This window comes from Mixophyes fleayi, chromosome 7, assembly GCF_038048845.1.
Source record: "Mixophyes fleayi isolate aMixFle1 chromosome 7, aMixFle1.hap1, whole genome shotgun sequence".
Taxonomy (NCBI): domain Eukaryota; kingdom Metazoa; phylum Chordata; class Amphibia; order Anura; family Limnodynastidae; genus Mixophyes; species Mixophyes fleayi.
Window position 1 is genome coordinate 55698801 of NC_134408.1, and position 19277 is coordinate 55718077.

General features: G+C 34.6%; 1 protein-coding gene across 6 annotated transcripts in view; it reads right to left on the minus strand.

The window, feature by feature from the left end:
* The window catches only part of RBFOX1 (RNA binding fox-1 homolog 1), a 522788-nt gene that overhangs the window by 120390 nt on the left and 383121 nt on the right, over nt 1–19277 (minus strand). For all 6 annotated transcript variants that reach the window (XM_075179846.1, XM_075179848.1, XM_075179845.1 and 3 more), the window contains exons 5-7: nt 18645–18737; nt 17110–17170; nt 14724–14777 (exon numbers count right to left, since the gene is read on the minus strand). In XM_075179846.1, the coding sequence (XP_075035947.1) occupies nt 14724–14777; nt 17110–17170; nt 18645–18737 (208 nt within the window). The remainder of the gene's footprint in view (nt 1–14723; nt 14778–17109; nt 17171–18644; nt 18738–19277) is intronic.

The window sequence follows — 19277 nt, forward strand, 5'->3', positions numbered from 1 at the left end:
ATTTAATGTGATGGTCCCAACAGTCTCTATGAAATAGTAAATCTTTTTCTTTGTATATAAATCTGAGCTTATGTAGCCATCTCAGAAGGACATATTACAAAATAAATATTAAGTCTGGGCTTTGTTGTCCAAGTAATATACATCATTACTGGGTGTCATGGCTTAGTAAAGGGTTATTTTAATTGCAATGCATTCTGGTATGACTCTTTCTCCTTACAAAACCGCCCATCATCATTGTATCATTTTGAGTTGGCTGATATATTTTGAGTTAGTGAAAATGCCAATAATCGCACCTTAGCCAGAAGACACCACAATATTGTATCACCTATCATGTCTTGATCTTTTCTACGTTTACTATCACTGGAATATCCCCTCACTACGATTATTGGTTTATATGCCTCTATACTTTGTTTTCAGAAATAAAAACCAACATTCCACATCATGACAAATGTGGCCATTAACCTTAGACCAAATTTAAATATATAAACCATTAACTAATTTATTCTCTAAAAACACAGCCTTTAGCATCGTTCTCTGGGTAATTTTTGCTTAGTTATTATAATAGTATACATTTTAATGCAAAACTCATTACAATGTAGCATAAGGAATAATTAATTCTGGGTGATTCTGTGTAAATAGCTTGTGCAGATGCTGAGTTCCATTTTCTACTGACTTTATTAATTTTTCATAAACCAATATTTCGAATATAATGGCTTGTAAGAGCTCTGTAGAAGTTTCAGAAATGCATTAACTGTCATCAGTGTTGTTAATGTAATCGTGGTTTCACATTACATCTGAAAGCACTTTGCCACTTTATTTTTTTCACCACAGTTATAGCTTTGTTTTGTACACTGTAAATTAACTATTGTGACTAATTAACATGGTTGAGCATATTTACCAACAATGGGACTTTATTCAGGGTAAAGCTTCTGTTTTATATTTTAATTTGGTCTCATATAACAATATGTGACTGTAAGTTTACATAAATAGCTCAAAGATGTTTGTTAGACAACTGACACGTAAAATATATATTAGGATAATACTACTGTTTGTCTATTTCCGTTTGAAAGCATTATATGATACTGGGCAGCATGGTGGCTCAGTGGTTAGCACTTCTGCCTCACAGCAATGGGGTCATGAGTTCAGTTCCCAACCATGGCCTTATCTGTGTGGAGTTTGTATGTTCTTCCCGTGTTTGCTTGGGTTTCCTCCGGGTGCTCCGGTTTCCTCCCACAATCCAAAAACATACTAGTAGGTTAATTGGCTGCTATTAAAGTTGCCCCTATTCTGTGTGTGTGTGTGTGTGTGTGTGTATGTTAGGGAATGTAGACTGTAAGCTCCAATGGGGCAGGGACTGATGTGAATGAGTTCTATGTACAGCGCTGCGGAATCAGTGGCGCTATATAAATACATGGTGATGATGGTGATGATGATAGCATTTTATGCCAAGTAAAACGTCACGGTCTTATGTCAAGCTCAAGATGGTATTATGTGGTACACAGTTTTATAGGTAGCTAATAGTTTAACGTTTAAGAATTGTGTGTTATGGGTATAGTGCATAAGAGATCCAAATTTCCTTTTAATATTTTTAGATGAGTGTGTTCGTTGGAAATGAGTGTATGAGATACAGTAAACTACTGTTTTAAAATGTGCCAGTAAATAGTTGCATATTTAAAAAAAAACAATGTTGTCTCCATAAATTTTGCCAAAAGGAATACATTTATATGCATCAGCCTCAGGCAAAAACAATTGCCTGGGATTTTGCTGCTATTAGAAATTAACATGTTTCCCCTCTAAGCAGTAGAAACTGCAACGCAAATTCACTCTGTGCAGTTAGACCCCTATCGCAATTAACAGTGGGCTATAAGCAGGGGCTTTTCTGAAACCTCCTTTAATAATATGTCATTTATTTGATAGAGGAATCAATGTGGGCACAGTTTATGAGACTACATTAATATCTTGCTGGGAACAATTGTTCACAGCAAGAAATTAATGTAAGTCTCATAAATAATTATTTATGGTATCTTAGTCTTGTATCCAGAATTCCTGTGTGCACTGCTGCAATCAAAGTCACTCTGTGTGACCTGCTTGAAATCCATACTACAGGCGGTCTGATATTTACTAATGAACTGCAGCAATTCCTACAATCATGACAGTGTTCAATTATAAAGGGCACTCCGAGAGTTACACATCCACATTTTAGCTATATGGATCTGTGCCAATATGCTGGCAATATGATAATCATTGTCAGTAAAAGGTACACTTTAGACTGATGCATGATATCACTTATATTATATACGGTAAATACGTATCACAGGCTGATATGTAGATTTTCTCTGTTATGTTCTATGTTTTGTGGGGAGTATGTTGGAAATAAAACCAGTTTATATAAACCCACTGAAATAATTTAATATATAGCAACTCTGAGCATTGACCAACAAGGCTAGGTAATTATGGAACCCTGTAGATAATTTTTAATCAATATATACCAATTTACCTAAATCACACTAAGGATGGAATCACACAGGTAAACAAAAGCAGTAAACATTAAAAGAATGTGAAGCATTACCTCCAATATTAAAACAGCCATTGGCACATGGCGTTTTTATTCGGCTAGCGGCATTCTGGTATGGTTGGAATTAGGAGAGACAATGGAAGGTGGAAACATGAAAGATGAACTAGTCATTGCAGAAATTTTATAATAACCAGCTACTGGCAATGTCCTTCCTGTTCTAGTTCCAGGGAAGGCTTTTCCGTTTTTGTGCTGCATGAACACTCTTTTGGTTATCTGTCAGCTCGGAGTTGCTGTGTGCCAAGTATATCTGTTTGGCATCATATTCACTGCTGGATATAGCAGTCAAGACACTTGTTTCCTATGTTCACAAATGTTCTGATGGCAGGCTCCATCACCAAGGAGGCTGCAGAGATCACCCTAGGAGGAACTGAGATGGCACCAGCAATGATAGTTAAACTTACTGGGTCACAACTTACCGTGACACATAGTACTAAAAAGAGTTACAGAACTAACTCCTATACAGTTTGCTAATACTAGTTCTAAAACACTATTCAACAGCATGTGTTCATGGAGCAAATAAGCACAATGTTTAAAACTCAGTGCAGAATCACTTTATCTGGCACTAGTCTTAGTACATTTTGTGCTGAATAATTACACAATCACATTTCCCATCCAATAATATATCTATTACAAGCAATATAAACATATATCCTAAATGACACAAAGTACAAATGATAAGGCGTCAACTTATAATATGCAGAAAACAAAAGCAATTATAAAAATTCATCTGTAAAGCCATTGTTGCAATGAATCATATCAAGAGGAGTATAATTTTTTTTATCAAGCCTACAGAATACAATCCATTACAGTACAGACTGTTGCCAAGGATTGTGCGATATAATTAGTTGTATAACAGATGATAAACCCATCTGCAAGATTTTAATTGTTGGGTTATGCTTAATGATTCATAGTTACATTATCTTTCTTTATTGCATCTAAAAGATTACCTTTCTCTCTACTCTATTCCTTCTATTATAATTTGTACTTCCTTTTTTATATTCACATTTCATTTTTTTTTTTTTAAAGTTTAGTAATTCCCTTCACTTAAGAATAAACTAGAAGCTGCTACAAATGTATGGTCAGATTTCAGCAGTAACACAATGATGGCTATTCTTTAGAGGCTTTTTTTAAATCAACTTTTACAGAGAGCAGAGTTCTTTTAGGCAAGTGGCATGTTTATGCATCTGTTATGGTGTGCAACAATGTGCCTTTAGTGATGCCACACTCACACGTTACAGAACCCTCTGGCACATTAAGCTATAAACTTTCCTAGAATTCAAATACATAGGACTTATGATGATAAGCTAAACGCAAATTGTGTTCTTGGTGTATAATTTTATGCGCACAAACCACTAATTTTGGAATTAGTGCCCAGAAGTGAAAAAGTGTATTACATGCCAAGAACGCAACATAAACCCCTTAATCAGTATCACATATGAGGCATTTACATCAACATCTAATATGTAATTACTCATGTCATTCTGAAAGGAGGCCATTAAAACATTTGTTTAAAAATGTGGACCTTTTCTTTTTCAATTAAACCCCAAAGAGCTAGAAAGGACATGTACTACCTAAGAGAGGAGGACACATCATTATTTCTTCTAACTATTGAAACAAGCAGCTAAATTCTCTCCTGACAAATGAGCATATGGAAGGGGCTACTTATTGAACCAGAATTGCTTAAGAGTTCTGTCAAAATGGAAATAGACTTAATGCAATTCAAGAATGCCTATGTAACGCGTTGCTGATTTGATAGACCTGTCCTTTTCTTAACGTTACTTACTTGAACTATGCTTTTCAATTCAGTTTAATTCATGATAAAAATATTACATGGATTTTATTCAATAATATTGCATCCTGCAAAAAACTGTGGATGCTCCCTTTCAAAACAATTACATAGTATAACATATCCCAGTTGCAGTCCAGAACTCTAGGTATCGGTATGCGAACGGAAGGCACTCACACCTATTTGCATGCAATCCCTGCTTGCCAAGTATTCAAGGAATGCTTGTTTTTGAAAACTGCACTTGAAAGAGGTGATGAAACACAAGAAAATAAATATAAAAGCAACAACAATAATGCAGCAGATACTCTTGCTCAACTATTAACCTAAAAGGTTTTGGATTTGATTTACAATGTGTTTCTTCAGTTTTGACTTTAATTATCTGCTTCAAGTTGTCAGGACATAACCATATCTTAGATTTGCATTGCATTAGGGGATCTTTCCTTCCTATCTCTTCTGATCTTGTCTTCTGAAGTAATTTAACACAATTCTAATTTTCTTTTGCATGCGGGGTGCTCTCCATCCACGGAAGTGAGTTATGTGTATTCAAGTGGCGCATCTTATGAATCTTGTTAAGCTTTACCGCCTTACAGCTCTCGCTGACGGAATATTTAATCACAGAAATGAGTTGGCAGATATGATATACAATGTGGTTAAGCCTTGCAGCATGTGTCTTCACTGGCAATTGAGGAACAGGTGAATTTGCCATTTATCAGTCCTATCTTGACAGCTTTGTGTAACCTTCTGTTTTCTTACTTATTTATGAAGATTAAAGGTGCTTTAAATCAACAGTTTCCCTGTAGATATATCATTTTTATTTCCAAAGTGGCCATTTTTTCATCATTTACATAGCCAGTAAAAGAGAGCTTCTCATTAAAACAAAAGCCAACTTTGGAAGAATGACTTCTGGAAAGAAAAGGCTTGTATGTTTACAAGGATTTTATTAAGAATTCTCAGGTCTCAATTTAAGATAAGACTATTGCATGGATTAATCAGGAAACATATCTTCCAATTACAGAAAGTGTAGTGATTAGTTTGATGTTTACTAAACATCAATATTACATCTTCAGGAAAAAAGACTGCAAGTTCATAAGATGAACTATACTTTTTTTTTCTAGTTTTCTTCTGTGTCTTCCAGCTATAAATTGATTTAATCAGAGCAGAATTGTTGTTAAAGAGGAAACAGTCACATGACTACTTTGCAGCTGCCATTCAGCAGCCACAAGATAAACATCCCAAAAAAATGACTGCCTTACGAAGCACATCTGAGAAACACAACTCCACCAAATCCGCATCCAGAAAAAAAAAAGTACAGTGTTAATGACAGTGTAATTCATCATAAACTATGTGAAACTGATAATGCAATACCAAACAGTGTCATGATTGCTCCTTACACACCTTCAACCTTACAAACAAACCCCATGAAAGTTTCCAATTCAAGATGAAAAACATACACCGTGGAAAAGGCTAAATTCTTTTACCTGGTTTGGATTTATTTTTCAAGTGCATATTATACGCACAAAGGTTTAGACTAGGTCGCCAGGGAGCAAAGCTTTTAACTTTGGTCCTGATCTAACGTGGTAGTTATTATAGTCTCTTTAGAAGAAATAACTTAGACTTGATAAGACAGATGCCAGTTCCAAAAATACAAATAAACAAATTAATTGTACATCTAGCACTGCTGATGGTGATAATGATGTACATAGTAAGCAACACCAAACGACAATTAAGTGCAAACTGTAAATTTTAAGTCTTCACCACATAATGTTTGAAATAATTCCTCAGGAAAACTGGTGAATGCCACCAACAGTGACAGCTATAATTTTAGACAGAGGGAAAACTACATCAGGACACATTCTAGATCATTCTCCATGAATGAACACTTGGCAAGTATCTACTTATTATTTTAAGCAAGTTGTACAAACTTTTTTTGCCAATATTGTTACTAACATAGAAATCTTTTTGTATTCAGGTTCGGGACACAACAAATTTGTGGTTGAGTGAATATGGCCTGTGTCAATATATGACTTCACTGCTCACTGGGTGATTTCAGTGTGTGTCAAAAAATGGTCAAGCTACAGGTTCTTCATCATTACCAACACTATCGTCTTCACCATCATCATCAGCAGCATCATCATTTGCATTTTCATCACCATTTGATTGTGAAACTTTGCCATGCCACCATATATTTAGATTGGACTAAATTGGACTAAAAATCACATGACATCACAAGACATTTTTCTTTGCTTAAATAGCAAAATTGAGAAATGGCTGTCCTCCAGACAAAAAAAGATTGCAAATGTTACATAGGACAATAACTTGAATATAACTGAATGCATATTAGCGACAGCAAGGAAGATTTGTGCTCAGTTTTGCAGACTGTTAGTCTATGAATAGAACCAGGGTGACAAGGACAATTCATTCTGTTGTGTGGTGTAGTGGAAATAGGACTGAGGACAGTGATAGTGAAGGTAATAGTGGAGCCACCCTGTAACTAACATCCATCTGCTAACTGCTCCAGTTCCTGTAATAGGGTCTGCTAGAAACAGGAAAGGCAGCACTGCATCAAGCCAGACAATCAGGTGGAGGCAGTGGCGGATCCAGGAGTGGGCGATCGCCCCGATCACCCCCCTAGCAGGGGCTTGATGCCGGTGGCTGCCCACTATGTGCAGGTCCGTTCAGCAGAGACAGGCAGGGAGAGTGTGCTGCCCGACTGCTCTGATTGTGTTTAAAACACAAGTCAGAGCAGCAGGGCAGCACACTCTCCCTGCCTGTCGCTGCCGAACAGACCTGCACATAGTGTGCAGCCGCAGGCAGCCTTAACAATCAAAAAGGGGCGGGAACTAAATCGCCCCCCCCAAATCGCTTCCCGCTCACTCTGCTAACTGACTGGTTTACGTCCAACATAATGTACATCTGGCAGACAGCTGCATGGTATGTCTCCTCACATATCTCTCCATATATCTATACATGCTACACTGATTCATTTAGTGACATAACCAACAAGTGCACTATACACTGGACTGACTGGATGGATAAGTTATTTTCTATTGTCCAATTCTGTGTTTCTATCGTCTGTTGAAATCAAGCTGACAGTCCTACAATGTCAGTCAGGAACAAACTATGGGGGGAGGCAAATTGGCCAAAACACTGTTGATAAATATACAAGGACAATCCTTGCTAATATGTCCCTAGCTGCACCATAGAGGATGGCAAACACCCAGTATTGGAACATAAAGACACAAGTTGCTGAATGAATATTTTTTGAACATGTTACAGCTCATCCTCATGTTCCACAGCCTAGAATCATTCAGGGTGAGTGTTACACATGTGTTCTGACTCGATGTTCACAAGCATGTTGTGATCCAATTTACCAGAAGACAACCATTTTATTACACAAAGCAAATAGTTAGCTAAAGGGATTTAAGACAATCTGAATGTCTGGGGACCTATTATGTCTGCTAATTTGACATACTCATGTATTCTAATGCCTGGGTGTTGGTTGGGGCTGCACAAATTAAGTAGAAGCCAATCATCCCACAGAAGGGCACGCACAGCAGGATGTGTGGCTGCCTTTGGTCCTGACAAATTCATCAGAAAATCTTCTGCTTGGGGCTCCACTGTTACTGCCATCAACATCACATGCACTGGTGACCATCCAAGTACAGACAGAAATATCTGCAGTTTTCACCATGCCCATGCCATCATTGGTCAGGCCCATCCTGTACACCCTCTCATGGTATTGGAGGAGAGCAGAACTTTCAAGGTACTTTCGTGTCTGGCTCCTCTGTACCCTTTTACTAAACAAATCTCAGGTGACTGTCATTGAGTTTCTTCATGAAGCTCCTCTTGGCAGTGTGAAATACTGCCAAGTCAAAAACAACTGTGGGCAGGATACAGGGCTAGCTAATTCTGAGCAGATGCCACAGGCATTGGAGAAAAAACATTTGTGCTCTCCTAAAACACTATGGCACCAAATTAATCCTGGGAAAGTGAAAAGGGGGTATATTTACTAAGCAGTGGTTCCAACAAACTGTCAATTCTCCCCGTTTGTCTGTAGTTAGGTGCTACCACTAACATCCAGTGATGGTATAGCAGTGAAATCAGCAGATGGGAGATGCCAAAATTTCATAAACATCCGATATAATAATTAAATAATAATTTTAAACTGATAAAGACAAATTGATAACAGGAAACTAATATATGAATTAAAAAATTACTAAAAATTTAAAAGAATACCCAAAGCAACAAACGTCTATAAATAGAAGCTGATCTGTTACAGAGATTGAGCCTGATTCATTAAGGATAGTAACTGGATCATATCCACAATTAAGACAGGTTGCTATTTCAGAAAGGGAACATGGTGTGGAAGGGACATATGCCCATGGTCAATGTACAGTAAGGGAGTGCCAAGCTCAAGCGCATGCAGCAGCGTCCAATTTATGCTCTGGGGATCTCTAAGGTACTTGTCTTTCAGCCGCATCTCTTAATCTACCTACAGGTCTAGTCTAAGTGCCGATTACTAGTGATGACAGCTGAGTATGTATGCTACAACATGTGTTTGCAATAATGAGCAACTGTAAAAATGTTTTTTTTATGTACAATAGACATTAATTACATTAAAATCGTTTTTATTTTTTAATGTTTTTCATTAACTACTACATTATTAACATGTGACACTCATTGATTAGGGGTTTTTTTTCTATGCATTCTTTTGTGAGTTTATGTTCCTCATATGTATTGGATATATTTTGCAGTGTCCTGTCTAGTAGAGAAGAGCAGACCTACATCAGTATTCAACACAACATATATATTCACATCCTGTTCTTGTTGAATCCAGACATGCATAAAAGACGCACATAACGTTAGTTTTGCGTGCCTTAATGAATCAGGCCTAGTATGTGAAGTAGCTAATATTTCTGCATACACGGGAGGAAAAGTTTCCTCTTACTTCTGGTCCATTTCAGCAGTTCTCATGCAAAAGTGTAGCTTCACGGGTTCATAAAAATAACATACATAGCAAGTACAATATGTGGGCGGAATGGTGAAAAGAAGACTATGAGCAAGAATATAGGAAACTCATTGCAAATGTTGAACACTTGGAAAGTCACCAAACAGGAGGTTTATCCAGCTGAAAAGATGGTGCACTCTATTTATATCATGGCAGAGAAGGCCTTATCAATTATCTATAACAGTATTTCATCCTATGTAGATTTAAAAGTTTCTGCCAACATCCCACATTTAAACTGATCCACAATCTGTATATATTGTTTCCATTACTCTATATTAGAAACTATATTTTATTGTCCTTGATTGCTTGTAAAACATTCTATTCTGATTGCATTCAGATGAACTCAACTCATTAGACTTCAACTCTTCATTGATCTGCTTACAGATGGGACAAACAAGAAGGGTCTTAATTCATCTTGAATCTAATTAAGTTTATTTTCTTGATTTGTCCTTTGCCTATTTTTGCAAAATATGTAAAACTTTAATAATGTATATCTTGCATGGAAATCTATTAAGCTTGTTCCATGTGTCTAATAGACTTTCCTTACTGATACACATTATGAGATCGGTGCAGGATATTATGGGATGGGCTGTAAATATTATACATCCTTGCAAGTTGGATGCTCAAGAACATAGAGACTTTAAGGACTTTTCAGGAACATGAGAACATTATCTGCAGTAAAACATTCCATGGACATATCAGTCCATTATTATTAAACGTATTCTTTCTTTGTGTATGCTTCCACTAAAATGTCCTTCATTCTGTTAAGACATAAAGAATGGTGGTTTCTCTAATTCCATTTAAAAGGCAATAACATGTTGAATATTATCCATATTTGATGTATACAACCCTTTTGCGTATGGAAAAATGAATTCCTGTGTCTGGGGGATTTGGTAGTATATTGATTTGAGGCTTTCACAGCATAGATTATCATGGTGTAAGAATGGCTACCTAAATCTACAGGTTACATGTTCCCTTCTACGATTATTGATTATATAATTGAAGTATGTTTAGAACAGTATTTTTTTTATGTTTTGTGGAAGCATACAGTAGAAATATCTTTTATAAGAAATATTTTTGTACAATCAAGTCACTAATATTTTAAAACTTTTAACCAGGGCCATATTTAAAGATTTTACTGCATTCGGGAATTAATTATTAATCAATAAATTAATTAGAATCAAATTCAAATTACTCACCCTTCCCTACAAAGCCCTCAGCACACATCTCAAATCTCTTAGTTCTACCACTGACCTGCACCTTGTCTCGTCTCTGGTAACCACCTCTCACTGCCGCCTACAAGACTTCTCCTTTGCTGCTTCCCACTTATGGAATTCCCTACCATGCTCAATCAGACTTCCACAGCCTTCAAATCTTTAGGCGCTCTTTAAAACCCTATGTCTTTTTTAGAGGTGACCTTATCCCCAATAATACTATTTACACTAATACACCCTCACAACTGTCCAACTCTCCACTATGAACCACATTTGATCCTTTTGTTTCAGCTGTGCCCTTTTCCACTTAGAGTGTAAGCTCTCTAATGAGATGAGCAGGGTCTTTCATACCCTTTGTTTTCATGTCTGCATTTATTTTGGCTACCTCGTATGTCCCTGTTTTATGTATGTACTGTTTTCCCTGCACGGCACTGCAACGCTGCGGAGCACTGTGGCGCCTTACAAAACCATGAGAATTTGGGCCATTGTGAATAATATAAATCTTAAATAAGCAAACAGATGCCCAGCATTCTTATGTCGTATTGTCTATTAGCCCATATATAATTGTATTCAAGAAAAAGTATCATATGTCGAGCAACAAAGAATAGAAAACAAATATGAACACTAAGTAATTTTGGCAGTGCTTGCTAAATCTGTGGTGCAAATTGTTGTTATTATTGTTAATACTATTTTCTACTGCTTTCTGGTGTTAATACATCTCATTCCACCATTCATTCCATATATCAGGCTCATTCACAGTAATAGACCTTGGAAGTCATGCAGCAGAGCTCTGCAGTCACTGATAATCTTTAAAATCAGTTAATTTTTTTACAAACAGTTAACCCTTACATTCCAAGTACACCTTTAGTGTTTAATCTTATTAGCAAATCAGGGATATGCATATAAATAACAGGTGGAGTTCCCCTTTAATGAACCTAATAATTAGTTTTATTGTAATTGTGGATCCTCTTTTACATAGAATTACCTGATACACTACTATAGTCATTTATCATTTGGCAAAAAATGTAGTAAAACTACAAAAGTTCTAAAACGACACAAACAAAATGTTACTTAATATTTTTATGCATTGGAAAAGTGTCTGTAGACCAACTATAGTACATACTTCAGTTTTCCCGAGCACAGCAATATAACATAATTTACAATTCTAAATTAATACAATTCTAATGGTAATTAAAGATCCTCATTAAAAGGTGCAAATGTCTCCCTTGTGTTAGCAGTAAAGCTGCACTTGGGAATTCAAGTGGTTATACAAAAAAATCAATAATCTGCCATTTTATAATTAAAAGACAAAATAAATGTTAGGGGGATATATTAGGAAAATTGCTTAAGGAAAGATTGAAAATATTGATTTTAATTTGCCAAATATGTGAACTCCTTATGCCCTCTACGGGAGGACAATTAAAAGTTAGGTTGTTAATTCTGTATAAACTTGAAAATAAAGTCAATAATTATGAGATAGAAACATTCAGTTATTTCTTATTTAAAGAAAGTAATTTCTAAACATTTCTATCCTAGTTGACTAGAACTTTTATACCTAGAGTTGTTAATCAATCTGTCTTACATACTGTTGTAGAGTAATTTTATATTGCTTATGTTTTTATTTCTATTAAACTGTACTTTGAGAAAAATAAGTTAAACTTTTACAATTTAGCTGCCATGCACATTTGGAATATCAGTTTTCACACTGATCAGCAAAAGTAAAATCAGCAACTAGAAAGACGATGAGAGAGTTAAGGCTATACTAACATAGACAATTTTCCTCCAGCAGTTTGGTGCTGGTATCATGTACGCTTTAAGATATATCCAGCAATCTATTTTAAATGCTATTGTAGAACAGTGTTATAATGCTCAAGTTTTTTTTTCTATTGAATTGAAGTAAGAAGAAATAAGTAAGCCTTTTACAATTTAGTTGAAATGCATATGTGGAATATTATTTGCTGTAAATATTTTGTAATGATCAGCAAAAGTGAAATAAGCAACTGGAAAACCCATGAGAAATTTAAGGCCATACCCACAAAAAGACAATAGACATTTGTCATCCTGCCGTTTAGAGCAGCCTTAAGTGTTAGCATCTCATACGGCTATATCCACATAGACATCTTTCATCCTGCAGTTTAGAAGAACTTTAAGTGCTGGCATCTCATAATGCTTTAAGACATGTCCAAAAATTCAAGAAAAAAAAATGCACAGTTTATTTCCTAGTCCAGCAGCAAAAATGTCCATTTGAATATAGTCTAAACCTGTCTAGTTCTCATTTAATTATAAACAAAGTAAGTTGATAGGAAACATGAATTGCTAAAGAAGTGGATAGGTGTTGTATTATTATTTACACAAAATACTTAATACTTTATTAACACATTAGCCAAAATCAAGATTTGTTTATTTATACTTCCCAATGTTTCAACAGCTAAATTGTAACAAAATGAGCCGCACCGAAAATAAAACACTCCAATCCATCAACCTATACAGATCTGTTCGACTGTGTACACATTCCCAATGAGCCACACCTATTCTCTAATAGGCCATATCCCTTTTGGGGTTCGATAATTGGGACAGTCTCTCCAAAATCATGAGTAGTGACAGGTATGTTTATTTCTTCTTAATTAAGCTATGTTTATTATTTATAGACTTTAAGTTTGGAGCAAACTAAAATCATTATGCTTTTAACATGTGCATTTTTATTTAGTTATTTGCATAATGCCCATCACACTGCTTATCATGCTTCACATCATACTGAGATCATTTCTTTTGCAGCTGAACTATCATTGATCATGCTATCAAGTACTACTCAACAGTGCTATCAAATTCTTAAAATGTCCCATGTTAAGACATTGCAGCTTACAGGAACATTGCTGCCTTTGGGAACATTGCATTATAATGTACATTCCTTCAAATTCAGCCCTATACTATATAGAGTATGTACCAGTTACATCATAAAATAGTGCCTCCAGACTTTATATTTTGTCAGTGAAGCAGCTAAGCTGAAAAGTTGGAACAGAGTAATGATCAGTGCATTATATTGTTAAACATTTAATTATACTATATCACAGAAAATAAAATAGCTTAATACTTTTACCCTTTAACATATTGCCATCTTCCAGACTTGCACATTTTTAAAGGTTTGAAAATGCATAAACCTCTTTTCAGCAGTAGCCAAGCTTATTTAAATGTTACACAGCATTATATATCTTGCAGTTGAAATGATTAGATCTCTACAGTTCAATTTTATAAATATCTTTTTTCTTAGTAGAAGGGGTCAGTTCAGGTTTAATGCCTTTATCAAGTTACACTGATAGTCGTCAAACATAGTCCCACTACATCACACAGACATCATATAATATGAGCAATTGATAAATTCTGCAATAGGCCTTAAGGTATGAAGAGCAAAATGCAAAATACCACTTCAAATGCTTCAAATATTCATTTTTAAATGTTAGTTTCAAGAACAAAGCTTCTGTGCACTAAAGTCTATGTGTACATTAATCAGCTTTGGCACATAGATGTAAAAATTATACAGAATTTGGCAGAATGATGAGTGCTCACAAAATTTTAAAGCAATATTAAGAAAAAAACCAGTATGTAGGAATTATGATCATACCTTTTAAGTTCACTATTGCAGGTTTATTTGGAAAAATTGAGCACCTAGCAAAGCCTCTATATGTGGCACTTGATAATTAATTTTCTTATGCTTAATATGGACAAAACAACTAGCAATAGCAGTATCATTTTAAGTCATCTTAAAATGGAAAACAATACATTGTCCTTAAAAATAAAAAAATAAACAACACGACTAAATTCACTGACTATTTCATCCCAGATTGAACCTATTGCTAAACATCATTAAGAGTTTTTAAATGACTGATTGATAAACATATAGCACTGAACTGTCGTAGTACTAGCTTTCAATAAACTGAACTAGTAAATATACAAGAAAGTTAATTATTAGTGTCCTCTATCTAACATTATGTATTGGTATTCTTGCATTACACCAACCCACTCAGTATAATAAGCTTTAGTATTACCTAGAGAGGCAAAAACCATTCAACATCGTCCACAACCATTTCAACAAATTCTCAGTCTTTTCAAACTTTTAAAAACATAGTTATATCTTAAACTCACCTGCATAGAATTCAGGACTGTAAACTGCGCCAACAACAGGATTTAACTTCCACCCTAGGAAAAGAGTTAATCATAAAATAAATTATATAGGTAAACGTCAGAGGGCACTTGTTATGTCGTGTAATATATATATATGAATTGAATACAACAACACACTTGTGCTATTTGTAGTTCAAATAATTAGGAGGAGTGCCATGAGATCATTCCCTCCCTTTGTGTTGTGTCTTGAGCGAAGCAAAAGAACTGTGCTCTGATTATACTTTAGTCACCAGATTTATTGATTTCGATGTCTGCACGTATGTGTGCTGTTCACAGCATTTTACTCTGTTACAGGGTGTGCAGGCACGAGGATCAAAGAGCCCTTTGTTTGCAGAATTGTCACTCTACTTTCTTCAAATTAAATTGTGACATGAAAAAGTTTGACTGAATTAGCCCACAGATTTCTACTTCTAAATAAAAGAGACAACAATTTTAAAGTTGGGCTTCAAAATTATTATTATCAATAGAAGTGAAATTATTAGTGATCAGTAATGAAAACAGTCGATGCTGTATTATAAAACTTCTGTAACAGCAGAAGCAAACTTTTAATTGAAGTCTTCCCAGGTCATATTACAACTAATTCCCTATTAAATGAATTTTTATTATTGCAAAGGGAATTTTGTATAGGAAAAAATGTTTATGTTAAGATACATTTTATTTTAAAGTACATAAGTGAGGCAGTCTAATTAGACATGTAAAGAGAGACTCTGATCATTAACCTAAAGTGTAAAGTACCATTTTCCATTGACATACAAAAAATGTAATGTAAAATAAAAATAAAGAAGGTACTTTTGTTGTGGAAGGTTTCCTGTCTTCATAGCATGATCACAATGTTTTACCAACATTTCAATAAAGCAATTGTGTCTTTTAATATATTTTATAATTGAGAACTGTGCAGTGTTGTGATTGAAAACTGCCACAAAAATGATTGATTTTAATGATTCTCATATCTTTCAGACAATTCTGTCAAGGAGTCAAAAGGATCTATATCATATTTCAAGTTACACTAATGGGTCTTCAATTTGTCCATGAAATTCCTTCTCAGATACAGGTCAATGCACACAGCTGAGAAGCACATTCATATTTCATTTCCTTCCCACTCCGTTTGCTGATGGCTGTATTAGCCAACTTTTTTTTTCGGAGTCAACGCAGGAAAGTCTTAATTCATCATGATGAAAATAACACCAATTAAAATTGACTTTATCTTGTCAGCAAGATATGTGCTGGCTCATAAGTGTGTGGGTTAATCATGTGTGAGGAGCGCTAATGTCACTCTCCTAGTGATAGAACTGCCATGGAGCCTGGTGTTGTCATTTATGGAGGTAAGTTCTTTGTTGTGGGTGTTAATGACTGTATTTGTCTTGATGTATTAAATGTCAATTATTCTTTGACATTTGCCATTGCAAATGGCTGGTCATTAGAGAAATCCCTGCTCTTTCCTACTGCATATATATTTATGCAATTTTACTAAATGTGCCATTCCAATGAATGTGCTAAACTTAGCTTGGTATTTTATTTTATTCTTGTATTGTAAATGTAAGAGCAGTCTCATTGAGGCCAATTATTGAGAAGATGATCTGCTGCTTTGCTGTCATTCCCGATAACACCAGCGGATGAAAAAATTATTAACCTTTGAGCTACCCACACGGGGTTAAATCTTATTTGCCAGTATGGTCTTTTGTGATCAAATTGACAGACAATTGGAATGTTTTTGTGCCCTAAAACAGTCATCCCACATGATCAAAATCTGATTGGATTTGATTTCATCCGCATGCAAGTAACATGGGCCTTTTCAAAAAATTTTACATTTGATCTGCCCACTAAATAGCCATTTTGTCCAATCTGGGAGCTACATGTGTGAACAGAAAAGCTGCGTATTTAAATATTCAACCACCTGGATTTTCAAAAATAGTTACTTGTGTGACTAGCTTTGCCTTCATAAAATGAATGTTAATTCGCATATTATACTGCTATTTTTATTTGATAATGTCCGAAACAATGTAGTGGGTAGCTTGAAATGTCTCTGTCAATTATCAAAGTTGATACAGTTGCACTTTTTTATTTAAAAGAAGTATGATTCTGAATGTTCCTGAATAAAATTCATAGGAGGTTAAAAAAGGGTATTTTCTGAGGGGTGCATGTTTTTGTACCAATTTTACAAATAGCAGTATTCATACATACAGGATAAATTGAACTGTCAATTATCTTGTTTTAACATGATCAGATCAATGTTTACATTCTCTGCTGTTTTAACTGTTAGTAAAACGTGTCATTTATTTATACAAAAAATGACCTAAATTAAAATTACTTCTAAAAATTAACCCAGCAAAAAACCAACAAAACTTACCATTTGTGTAAGGATTCAACGTCTTTTTATTTGTCATAACACGTGCTGTGGCGTTATTAACCTAAGCATATACAAAACGGAATTAGTGTTTGCAATATCTACACATGTCTGATCTTTTCATGCATTAAATTTTTTTAGATCAATGTGAATTTCATTGTATATTTACTAAAAATAATAATAAATTATAGAAAAATAAGAAATTAGTTTGAAACATATTTACTTCTAGGATTGTAAAAGTACAAATCATTTCAATAAATCAACACCATATCAATTAAAATTTAATAAAGCAACATGGAAATAAAATAAAAAGGTTTTGCATAATTTACAATTCAAGGGCATGCTTATATTGAATGAGAAATCTGAAATGATAAATATGTAAATAATAAAGTAAGAGTCTTACATGAAGCAACATGCAGTGGAAAAAGTAGGAGAGAGGAAAAGTGAGAAACAAAACTGTCAAAATTAACAAAGAAATCCATGTTCAAAATGACACTTGATAAAAATAAAAAACCATTTCAAAAGGCACAATCTAGCATTCACCACTTGATACAAAAGCCTTGGTGCTATTGCAAGAGCTAACAAATACATCCATTCAAGCTTGTCCAAATCACATCTAACAAAGGATTGGAGGGTGTGCATTACTAAACAAACAGTAAAATGCAGTCATATCTGAGTAAGATGTGCATTCAATGTCTAGTAAGGGTCTCTCAATATAATAGTTTGCTTTATATAGGACATAATAGCAACATTAAATAAAACACAGGATTTAAGTACTAATCAGACTGTGCAGCATATGGACTAATCTACTTAAAAATCGAGATCACTATCATTGCCATACAAAATATAAAAATATTTTTTTTGTGAGCTTATTGACGCTCCTATAATTTAAAGCATTGGAAACACATGCAGCATCGTACTCAATAGCTATATCATTTTCAGACAGCTTGTATGATTAAAATTAGACTGTTTCCAAATGAAACTAGGGGATTTGTTTTAGCCCAAGAAGAGTGAGACCTATATTTATTTGTTTTTTGGGTTGGTAAAACTAAATGGGTAAAGACTTGCAAACCAGTGCACCAGAACGGACCTGTCGGTGTTGTGAAACTTTTAAATGGGCTGTCAGGGTTTTTGTGACACTTAATTTTCCCCCTTTGATTTCCTTTGAAAGGCACTGCGAATCCCTCATCAACCCTGTAGTAAAAAAAATGACCATTCTGTTTAAGCTTCTCATCCATTCCTTGACAACACATTTTGGGGATATACTGCATACTGGAGAAAAATATTAAAAAGATACTGTCTAAAGAGTAACATAAATTTGAGTCATTGTAACCAGTCACATCAAAATAAAGAAATACAAAAAAAGACAAAAACACAAGTGATAAATAATAAATTTAGAAGGCTCTGAAACACTTTGAATTAAAGAAATGGAGAAAAGAACAAGCGGACATAAAAGCAAACATCAAAGTTACATTGAAACAACAAATGAGTGAGCAATAACATATAAGAAATAGACAATAAAATATTTAAACATGCACCTCTATTTTACGTCCCTCTACCACCGTGCCGTGTAATTTCTCCCTCGCCCTGTCCGCATCAGCACTATTTTCGAAAGTTACGAAACCAAATCCCTGCATGCAGGAGGGAGAAGGGAAGAATAACATGCATATTAATATTTCAGTTAATCGAATATGATCAGTTCATTTTTTACATGCATCTTTATAAAAGTGTGGATAAAGTCATAGTTATTGCCCTATATGTGAAATATTGTTTTTAATTTAGCAAAATGATAAATTAACTGCCAGATAAAGAACAAATCGGGTGAATGTACCTTTCCATGTCAATATTAGATTTCTAATAAATTGAAATAAATAAAATAGTTCAATGTTTGAATGGAGAAAATAGACAATTAAAATATAAATTAATAACTTGCTTATTTTGTCATCCTAGTAAATTACTAATCCAAACAGAAGATAAATATTATACCTTAAGCAATTGCATTTATAAGCCACTAATGCTAAATTGTATCTCTAAACTATATACAGTGGGGGCAGCCATTTTAAGAGCTGAAACAATATTTATGAAAATGCAGGAATAAATAACTTTAATTTGGCATGAGGCATTAGTAAATTCATAATCAGGATTATCATAAAAAAATTTGTTCAGCTAAT